General features: G+C 48.2%; 2 protein-coding genes and 1 long non-coding RNA gene across 4 annotated transcripts; 1 reads left to right on the top strand and 2 right to left on the bottom strand.

Annotated features, from left to right (window-relative positions):
* Positions 1 to 252: 252 nt before the first annotated feature.
* Positions 253 to 1,972, bottom strand: LOC101757507 (40S ribosomal protein S21). Of its 2 annotated transcripts, none has more exons than XM_004958574.2 (4): positions 1,888 to 1,972; positions 1,149 to 1,228; positions 926 to 1,058; positions 253 to 494 (listed from the first exon to the last, which is right to left on the bottom strand). In XM_004958574.2, exons 2-4 carry the CDS (start codon positions 1,196 to 1,198, stop codon positions 432 to 434), a joined length of 246 nt encoding a protein of 81 aa, XP_004958631.1. In that variant the 5' UTR covers positions 1,199 to 1,228; positions 1,888 to 1,972; the 3' UTR covers positions 253 to 431. The 2 variants fall into 2 exon arrangements, with proteins under 2 accessions (XP_004958631.1, XP_004958632.1); XM_004958575.2 differs by having other exon boundaries at positions 1,149 to 1,225; positions 1,888 to 1,964.
* A 2,765-nt stretch (positions 1,973 to 4,737) lies between these two features.
* Positions 4,738 to 7,862, bottom strand: LOC111256486. The gene is made up of 2 exons (XR_002676594.1): positions 6,423 to 7,862; positions 4,738 to 6,335 (listed from the first exon to the last, which is right to left on the bottom strand). It is a non-coding gene; the product is annotated as an uncharacterized LOC111256486 (long non-coding RNA).
* A 405-nt stretch (positions 7,863 to 8,267) lies between these two features.
* Positions 8,268 to 9,028, top strand: LOC101757123 (protein RALF-like 33). The gene has a single exon (XM_004958573.3). The coding sequence runs from the start codon at positions 8,437 to 8,439 to the stop codon at positions 8,821 to 8,823; it is 387 nt and encodes a 128-aa protein (XP_004958630.1). The 5' UTR covers positions 8,268 to 8,436; the 3' UTR covers positions 8,824 to 9,028.
* Positions 9,029 to 10,487: the final 1,459 nt, after the last annotated feature.

The raw sequence follows: 10,487 nt of genomic DNA, 5'->3' as shown, positions 1-10,487 counted from the left end.
TCGCCGGACGGCAAGGAGCTTGAGATAGCCAAACGCGGCGCAGTGAGCAGCTACCACGGCATGTTGCCGAAAGGGCTTTTCCATGGCACCTACTTTATTCAGTAGTCTATCTCTGTCGAATCCACTTTATTAGCAGCTAGTTAACCAGAGCCTGTGCTGTGCGCGTTGGGTATCTCTCGTTGAGCTATGTTCAACTTGTCTCTGTAATTTGATCAGCATCGCAAATGTAATTGAATTGTTACTCAACTGAGCTCTGGAGTAAATAGGTAATTCTGCATTAAACGGTTATTCTCCAGGACTACAACAAAGGCCTACACTTTCACAATACCCAACACTGACCATCGATAGATACTTAGACAAACAACCATTACAATTTCTTCAAGGTTTACAAATACTTCAAGATCTAGCAAAAAACTTCCATGTAAATTCATCTACTGCTTGATCTCAGCCCTTTTCTTCTGCCACAGCCTGTCCAAAGAACTGTCAGCATCACCCTGCAAAACCAAACAGTACAAGAAACTCAGAAAACATCGCAGAAGCATTCACGCTCAAACTGCAAGAATGCTAATGCCAAACCCTATCTAACCATGCAACTAACTCACAAATATTCATCTTGACGGACCTGTTAGCAACAGCATTTTAGGCCATCCTTGAAAAAACTGGGTCACGGGATAAACACAAGCATTGGTGTAATACCGTTATAACAACAAATTCATAACAAAACCTTAGAAGCACTACTCAAGTTCAGCATACATCACCAGGCCCAAAATCATAGTCTAAGTTACCACAATAAGATCCAGTCAACAAATGATCACCCAATTCATGAGAATGGTAGCACAGGATGAACAGCACACCAACAGTCTAACACTCTAATCGACAAAGTAAAACCATGCAGCTACTGTCAGTGTCAGCAGGAGTACAGCACCTGAGCACGGACGAATCCAGAGAGAGCAAATGTGGTGAAGCGGCCATCATACATCCCATTCTCATCCAAGTGCCCAATGTTGATCTGGACCGAAGCATGGTCCTTGGCGGTGATGATCCTGTTTGTGGCAGAGCTGCAAAAACCAGCAGAGTCAGGAATGTGTGGTGTCCCCATAGCATGCTATTTCACAAAGCTTTTACGCAAATAAGATTGCTGCACATACCACTTCCTGGGGACATAGAGGTCCACCATCTTACCCTCCTCGTTCTGCATGATGGAGATTGGGGGAATACGGCAGCACTACTGATGTTCACAGAAGAAAAGATGCAACCAATTGGAAACAGATCTAATTACAATGGATCTGTATAACAGAGAACTAGATGGTCTAACTATGAATTCATATGGACTATCCCAATATCTCAGTACCAAGTGCCAACCACGGAACCACCGCACAGTCTCAGACAAAGCACACCAGGCAAACAATCAGCACGATAAGCAAGTTATCATGTGTGAGTGAATAGTAAAGACCAAAACTAATGAAACCATCCATCACACACATCGATGGCATTTCATTGCAATCCGAAACTAAAATTCAAAAAGCATAGTTCTACTGAATCTACCCGCGCCCAATTGGAACTACCACTAAACAAATACCGGTTACCTGGTTACCTCACTTGCTTTGTTTTTACAGGAACAAGACAAACCCCATTCTCTCTTCGACGACACATTCCAAGCATCATATAGTGCACATGGTCAATAGTACAGGCACACTCGTAGATTGTAAGCAATGCAAATCACGACAATTTTCTCAGATACACATCGGTAGCAAATTATAGCAAAAAAATGACAGAAACATACGAATTTGAGCAGGCCCGATGTAAACTGGCCCTCATGCAGGTTGAGATGCGGATTACCAAAGAAACGAAATTGGAAGAATTCGGGGACCAGGAATCGCAACACACCTCGGGGGAGGGGGAGACGAGATGTGAGCTGCGGCGGCGTGACGAGCAGAGATGAGGGAACAGGTGGTCGTGATTGGTTTGGGTTATAAACCCTAGACCTTGTTCTGGGCCTTAATGCAGTTAGAGTTTTGGGTCCATTGGGCCCTACTATGGAATATTGGGCTTTTGCTATTTGTTCTCCTTTTACTTGAAATTTTAGTCCACTTTTATTTTGTTTAATTTTATGTCCCTTTATTTATATGATGCTTCAATGTTTAAGGTGACATTTTTTTGTGAAAGTATTTATCTTATATATTTACTATTTTCAAATGAATGCATGGACGATCTGGTGTCCAATGCTTAGGCCAAAAGTTTATGCATACTACTACATTATTAGGTGATTAGACAAAGGAAGTCAGAGCTAAACTGAGAATGAGATCCTGTTAGCGAGTTCTAAATTTTTTTTAAACAAACTGGCATGAAAGCTGCCAATTATATTAAAAAGAAGATATTTCCAGATAGGAAAAATAATTATAGGCCGCTTGGGGTAAGATACATACACACTCCACTCGCGAATAGAAACGCGTCCTATGTTCGACCAGCTAAAAGTGAAATGTGCTTCGCTCCTGCCATCATCCAACATGCCAAGTCTTCCATGAAAATGCGGAAGACTCTAGTTGTCGTTGACCTTTCGATTGAAGATCCTTGCATTACGTTCCTCCCAAATAACCCAAGATGCAAGCATAATTATCGATCGCAAGCCCTTGTGTGATTCACACCGGATGCTCACCAATGCCATCCACCACCTCTCTATGTTCGCCGCCTATGGCCAGGCCGCTGGGTGCAGCTCTGGAATTGCTAGCCACGTCGAAATACTCTCCCACATCTTCTTTGTGAACCTACAATTAACGAAGAGGTGCTTGGCCGATTCTGCTTCCCGGCGACACAGTGGACAGCCAATCTGATTTGGCCATGCCCTCCTTTGGAGCCTATCCGCTGTCCATAGTCTGTTCTGGATGGCCAGCCAGCCGAAGATTTTACAGGAAGTGGGTGCCCAAGCTTTCCAAATTAGCGCGTCAAAATTCGTCGTGGCTGATCCGAGGAATTGCGCATGGTATGCCGATTTTGCTGAGTAGTTACCATCCGCACTAAGCTTCCATAGTACTTCATCCTGTGCTCCTTCGATAAGGTTGACGCTTTGCATTGCTTGCCAAAGTAGGATGAACTCCTCGATGTGTCTTGTTGAAAAGTTTTGCTGATATATGTTGAGGTCCTTGATCCAGTTCCTGTTTGTCATGGCGTCTCTAAGTGTGCAGTTTTTCTTCTTCGATATTCCGCAGAGATGCGGAGCCATATCTACCGGTCTCTGCCCATGAACCTAGCCACCGTTCCAGAATGAGATTTTTGCTCCATCACCTATGGTTAAAGTTGTGGAAGCGGCAAACAGCAGCTTATCCGTTTTGTTGCATGGGATTTCCGAGCCTACTCATGTTTTTTCTTGTGCCTTCCATTCTTGTCATAACCATCGCAACCTTAGGCTTCTCGCAAACTTTTTTAGGTTTAGAATGCCTAAACCCCTAAGCCGGGTTGGTCTTGCCGATCTTGTCCAGTTCATTTTGCATTTACCCTTGTTAGTGCTGCCGCGCCTGCCCAGAAGAATCGTTTTCTATTATTGTCAATATCTTCCATAACTTCTTTAGGGGCGTCGAGTGCTGTAAGCAAAAAGATGGATTGTGAGGTGAGCACAGTTTTGACCAGGGTGAGTCTTCCCGCCGGTGCTATGTTTCTCGCGTTCCAGGTAGTTAGTTTACCCACCGTCTTGTCAATGATCGGTTGAAAGTGCACGAGTGGGAGACCAAGGTATTTCGTTGGGAAGTTTGTTCTTATTGCCGGTAAACTGCCGAGCACATGGTCAAGGTCTACACCTGTGCATCTTATGGGGACAATACTTGATTTCTCAAAATTTGTCTTCAGGCCTGATGCTTCGCTAAAACTTTTAAGCAACTCGGTTACAGTGTCGATGTCCTCTTTAATCGGGTTCATGAAGATTGCTGTGTCATCAACGTACATGGAGACCTGAATGTTGAGATTCCTCCCTCGAAGCTTAGTAATTAGTCCTTGTTCAGTTGCCAGCTGTAGCAATCCCCTTAAAGGCTCAATTGCAATGACGAATAACAACGGAGATAGCGGGTCGCCCTGCCGCAGGCCCCTTCCATGAGTGATGGGTCCGTTCGGAATGCCATTCAGTAATTCAGTAGTACCCATGAAGAGGAGGTGTAAAGTAGAGAAGAAATCCATCCTCGCCACCTCTGAGGGAAGCCCAGCCGTTCCAGTAGAGTGAGAAGGTAATCCCATCTAACGGAGTTGAAAATTTTCGCAATGTCGAGCTTTAGGAAGAGCGTCGGAATTTTGTTCCTGTGGAATCGTCTAGCCATGTTGCGGACTGTTAGGAAGTTATCGTGTATGCTTCTTTTCTCGATGAAAGCGCTCTGTGTTGGTGATATAAGGTTCTTCATATGGGGTGCTAACCGCAAAGCCATAGTCTTAATCTTGATGAATGAGTGGATTAAGCTGATTGGCCGGTAATCAGCAACACCTTCTGCACCCTCCTTCTTTGGCAGTAGGATGATGTGTGCCGTGTTGATTAATGGAAGGCTTGACGTTCTATGGGCACAAGCATGTACATCAGTTAGACGGCCGTCTGCAAATATTTGGCACATCACATACAGACAGTTAAATAGACAGCTTTTACAGTGGGTCGTGTGTCTGTATACTATTTAATACATGCATCCATCCATGATTAAGTATGAATAAGATTCTTGTATGACATTCTGTTGCTTCTTTAATACTAATAAGATCAAGCAAATACGATGAACATAAATAGAATGTTTATAAAAATTACGTCATGAATCAACTCACGGATACATAGATCAACTCGTAAAAGATTAACTCGCATAAGCTCCAATCAATAGCAACAAAATTCAGCAAGAAAAGAAATTGCAAGGCAATGCCTCTTCTCCCTTCAAGAATCACAAGACTGGCAAGCCGTCATCGTCCTGTGCCTCAGCTTCCTCACACCGACAGCATATTGCAGATAACACAAACTGACATCTTTCTCAAAATAACATCTCCAAGTAGTTCCTAACCAAAGCTTTGCTGTTCACACAAGATAGGTTCAGAACATTAGATGGCGTTGAAAGATTTTCTGTTCGCACTAGATAGTTCAGAACATTAGCTAAATTAGAATGACAGCATGAAGAACCTATGGACCAGCAATCAACCATCAAGTAAGATCATTTTCCTTGAGTCCGTTCAAAGTTTTTTTTTCCTTGTGTATTGATCAGACCTCCTACACTCCAAAGGATGACAATTGCATTTTCCCACTAACTCAGAATAGCTAGCAAATGTTAGTCAGATAAGATCACAGACGCAGGTTTCGACCTTTTCTTCATCTGACATTTTTGTGCAACGTCCTTCAACAGGACATGGTTATAATCTCTAACAATTTGGCCTCTTTCTGCTCCTTCTCGCTGCAAGATGGGCAATCTTCATTGATTCCATCTTCTCAATTGATAAATTTTCATTGATTCCATCTTCTCAATTGAGGCGGTGTGCATGAGATTCATACTCAATTTTACCGTACTGGAGGAGAAATCGGAGGCTTCCATTAGCAGCTGCATACCACCAAGCTCCTCATCGAGGATGGTGGCACTGGTGAGGACTTCTGGATACGGGAACCGCCGATGAATGAAGGGGCGCCGATCCAGCCTGCCACGGTTGCTGTCGTCGATGGAGAGAAGGGCGGTGCCGTCGGCAGCACCCTAGGCCGCAGCCGATGTGCCGGTGCCACATCTAGGCCCGGAGCTGGCCGCCGCTCAGCGCTGGCCGACCGCCGCCGATGTGCTCTCCTATGCGGCCGCCGCGCTGTTCCTTTCCTGCGCCGGCGGCGCGCCCCGGCGTTGTAACCATGCTGGGGACGCCTGTCGCGCGATCTTCCTCAGCCACCAAGGTCATCATCGTCGTCGTCCTCCGGCCTCTTCCGGTAGTGGCCCTTGTCAGCCCCCGGGTGATCATTGTTGTATCCCCGGCGGCTGCGCTCCTCCTTGTCCTTGCCCTTGCGTTCGTCCTGTTCCTCGCCGTCCTGGCCCTTGCTCCTCCTGAGCTGGTAGGACCGCGACAGCGGGGGAGGGTGATGCGGGAACGCCTCGAAAAGATGGCTTGGAACCTCCGCTCCATCAGCCACCCCAAGGTGCCATGGGGAAGCTAGCGCTTGGCTGGGGTCGCGCTGTCTTGATCCACCGTCGCTCGCGTGTAATCATGGATCCCATCCAGCTGTACGTACACGCAGTACTTGCACCCGTGCTACCAATGCTCCGACGGCATCACAGCCACCAGAACAGAGGCCAACTGCTTGTCCTTCGCCCAACTTGTGAAGGTGAGCCACACCTTCTTGGAGATGGTACTCGGATCTGCCGTCCAAGCCCACAAGTCAATTGTCGTTGTCTCTGCAGGGTGCATGAGGTTGGTTCCAATTTGCTTGAGGCCGCATGACTTACTGATGATCTTCTCGGCGATGTCCTCCGTCCAGGTGTGCCCCATAACACCGTCGAGGCACAGGCGCACCCTGTACAGCAACATCACGCCCAACGCATGGTTGAGGCTCCGCCACTTGATGAAGTGGATCTCCACCCCCTGCCTCTTGGCGTAGCCGCGCTTGGCTGCCTCCGCCACTGCTTGTTGTGCTTGAACTTGATGAGGAAGGCCTCCTGGTGGTGGTTGGTGATGATGACCTCATCTTGCCGCAGGCGGAACTCATCGCGGATGGCCGCGGCGACATCGGCCGCCTCGGTCCCGGCGGCGCACGCATGGCCCAAGACACCAGAGCGGTGCGTTCCCACTCGTGCAGATCAGCATCAATGGCGTAGGAGGTGGGGATGACGCAGTCCTCCTTCTCGGGGGAAAATAGCCACGTCTCCGACTTGCAGCAGGACGTCACCTTCAGCTTGGGGTGGAGGAGGCGGCGGCACCTCGCCGGCGCTCGGCGACAGCGGCGGCAAGACTTGCTTCTCTGGCTTAGGCGTCCTGCACCGCCAGGTTGCAGCACGAGGGGGCTGCTTGCAGTGGCGCTCCTTGTGGCCCGAGTGCCCTACACCGGAAGCAGCGGACCGGATCTCTGCAATTCGCCGCATGGTGGTGGGAGTTGAGGCAAATGAAACACTTGCCTGGGTCTTCTGTCGAAAAGTTTGCAGGGCCGGCGAGGAGGTGTTGGCGATGGTTGAAGTGGGGCGGCACCCGGGAATTGAATGCGCCGTACCTCGCCGCAGGGCAGGTGGTTGGCGATTTGAACGGCGACGACCTTGGGCGCAGGTCCAACCTGGCTCCAGCTCCTATGCATCCCGCGGCGGGAGGCGCGTGGTGCAGTGGCACAACGCCGAGCTATGCCGGCGATATGCCGGCCTGCCGTGGAGGTCACCGGGCTTGCACGGCATAGTAACTACTCCTGGCTGAGACAATAATGGTAGATTGAAGCTGGGTACGCGTCGTTTGGTGGCCTTGGGGCTATGGTGGCAGAGGCACCTCGTGGTGCGCCTTGACGACGTCTGCGTAGGTGCGCTGCACCTCTTCGGGTGTGTCTGGCACGATGGACGCAGCACGGGCCGGCGGGCCTCCGGTCGCCGGCGGAGGTGGTGGGGATTCAGAGAAATACCTGCGCAGATCTAGATCTGAGAGGAGGCACGGCGTGCGCAGGCTGCTCGCAGTGGAGGAGGATGTCCAGGATGCGACGGTGATGCTGCACAGGGTGGTTGGGCGGCGCAGAAGCTTGGGTGGCGCCGGCTGGGGTGCCATTGCTGGCGAGCGGAGCGGGTGCGGTGCATGCGGGGGCATTTTTTCCTTCCAAGAGGTCTCCTCAAACGACCAACGTCTCTCTCAGTTAGAGATTGTTCTCGATAGTTCCAAGGGGGTGTTTGGATCCATGAACTAATTTTTAATCGAGTCACATCGGATGTTTGGATATTAATTAGAATGACTAAATGTGAACTAATTATGAACCTAATTGCATAAGCCGTGACTAATTCGCAAGACGAATCTATTAAACATAATTACTTCATGATTAGCACATATTTACTGTAGCATCACATGATCAAATCATGGACTAATTAGGTTTAATAGATTCGTCTCGTTAATTAGCCTTCATTTATCCAATTGGTTTTATAATTAAGCTATATTTAATACTTGTAATTAGTATCTAAACCTTTGATACGATAGTAACTAAACTTTAGTCTTTGGAACTTAAAAAAAATAATCCTGATGGTGCAACTGTGTTTTTGGGAGAACATATATCCTATTGTTAGTGGAAGCCCAATCCCCTAGCAACTGCAAGAGAGAGAGCTCGAAAGTCAAACGGCAGCTGGAGGGCCGGCCTGTCCAAATGATTCCTCCCCTTGGCTCGCCGCCCCCTGTTTAAAATCTCTGACCTCCGCGGGCTCTTGCCGGCCATATCACAATTCACAATTTCACGACTCCAGAGCAAGAAGAGACCCCCGGCACGTCGTCCACAAAAGCACAACCATGGCACGGCACGCCCCGCTGCTCTTCGCCGTCGTTGCCGTGCTCGCCGTGGCCGCAGCGTCGGCCTCGGCCTACGTGCGCGGGGCCGACAAGGAGCTGGTCATCGGCGGCGACGACGACGTGTTCGGGCGGGGCGGCATGATCGGCAGGAGGCAGCTGGACGACCTCAACGGCACGAGCGCCGACGCGAACGCCACGAGCGCCGACGCCAACTCGACGAGCGCCGACGACGCCACGACGACGACGGGGTACATCAGCTACCTGGCGCTGTACAGGGACAGCGTCCCGTGCTCGCAGCGGGGCGCGTCCTACTACAACTGCGGACCCGGCGCGGAGGCCAACCCCTACACCCGCGGCTGCTCCGCCATCACGCAGTGCCGCGGATGAGCTAGGCCGCTCCGCCATTCGCGCGCCGTTCTTTTTCTTTGCTTATTTGTTGGTGCTTCTCATGGGTACGAGGAACTGAAAACGAATTGAATTGATGTTTACCATTTTGCTGTAAATTGTTGCTATTCTTATGCTAAGAATGACGCTGTGTATTGTGAGATGTATGACCATATATGTAAGTCAATTGATTCTTACAGTTACTGCATTCACATCCGTGTTGAGGCCGGTGCTCATGCGAGATTATTCCTAGTTCTTTTGTGTTGGCTTTGTCCCCTGGCATTTTTGGGTTTGATCTATGCAATGCAAGCCCCCCTTTGAAGCCAGTACATCGATTTTTCATTCGTCCATGCATAGCAGAACTGAAGATCTTTTTAAAAAAAACAAAATGCAGTAATCTGAATCTTTGAGACGACGTATCGTCCCTCTGCAGCTCATTGGTTGCGCGCCATCACAATCTTCTTCAACTCTTTCTAACATCTCCACGTTGTATTCTGCCACCATGGATGATGGATCTGGTGATCTCTGCGCTTTGACTGCTTAATGAACCAATCGATGCAGCTCCTTTCTTTTTCAAAGAATAGATGTGCTTAACTGCATGCTCCCTCTCTGCTAGATGGCTGTGATGCCCAAAGGAAAGAGATATGGATAGAGCAATGAGGCGTCAACTGAAACCAAATGGTGTGGCATTGTCCGCACGTTTGTGCATCACGTCGTCCTGCTTGATTCCAGTTCGTATGAAAACTTCAGTTGTGACCCTGCTGCAGCATTTCTTGACGATTTTGCAGCTGCAGCGATATCAATGCTGTTGTTCTGAGCTGCAATCAGCAATTCAACATTACAGGCGCTACAGCTGTGCAAGGACTGCTGTTCCACCACTTGGATGATTAGCGGCTGACCCGGCTGAGACAGAGGACATGTGGACCACCAAACTCATCCTCAGAAAGAAAAATAAAAAGGAGCGATGGAATGAAAGGTGTGTATAAATTTATTTATCTTTGTATTATAGTAACTTAACGTACGACAGTTGTAGATGCTGGCATGAAGACTTGATGGTTGGAGAGATGTTTGTTGATCCAATCACGACGACAAGTTATCCGCTGCGATCTTCAGTTACGTATTTTTTTTATTTTAAATCATTAGTATACTGACCAAAATACATTATACATATAGAGCAAAGCGGAGCAGCGTGTTGGACATACAGATCTGATTGGCAGAGCTCCAAGAGAGGCTGAACCTAGAAGGAGCTCTGCTAAACAATTTTCAGAGACAAGTGACTCTCTATCAATACTGTGAAGTGATTATCTGAGATGAACTGAGGGGTTAGGAGCTAGAAAAAGTAGTTTCTCTTTATTCATTTCTTGCACAGAAAATCTTTCTCTATAAACAAAATCATAGAGAATCACTTTCAACCACTGAATCATTTCTCTCCAAGAATTAGATTCCACTAAAAATTACGAACAAGTGGAGCTCTACCAAATTAACCCGTAGTTTTTGGCATGCTTTTTTATTCCTCCAAGATATTGCGTGTTTAGGTCGTTTTTTTATTCGTCCAAGATTCCCCGGTGCTTAGAATCAGTGATTATAGCTCAATCACATGCATGGGGAATTACAGACACCAAGCCACGAGACCTCGAACCCCTTGTTCAGCTACATCCATTTGTCGC

This window comes from Setaria italica, chromosome II (assembly GCF_000263155.2).
Source record: "Setaria italica strain Yugu1 chromosome II, Setaria_italica_v2.0, whole genome shotgun sequence".
NCBI classification, from domain to species: domain Eukaryota; kingdom Viridiplantae; phylum Streptophyta; class Magnoliopsida; order Poales; family Poaceae; genus Setaria; species Setaria italica.
The sequence above is the reverse complement of the archived record's forward strand: the minus strand, read 5'-3'. Positions and strand labels throughout refer to the sequence as shown.

Coding starts and splice junctions, on each gene's coding strand:
- LOC101757507 (XM_004958574.2), bottom strand. CDS start 1,198: ATGCAGAACGAGGAGGGTAAGATGGTGGACCTCTATGTCCCCAGGAAG. Junction 1,059..1,148: donor CTCTATGTCCCCAGGAAGTG/GTATGTGCAGCA, acceptor TGGTTTTTGCAG/CTCTGCCACAAACAGGATCA. Junction 495..925: donor CTGGATTCGTCCGTGCTCAG/GTGCTGTACTCC, acceptor TTGGTTTTGCAG/GGTGATGCTGACAGTTCTTT.
- LOC101757123 (XM_004958573.3), top strand. CDS start 8,437: ATGGCACGGCACGCCCCGCTGCTCTTCGCCGTCGTTGCCGTGCTCGCC.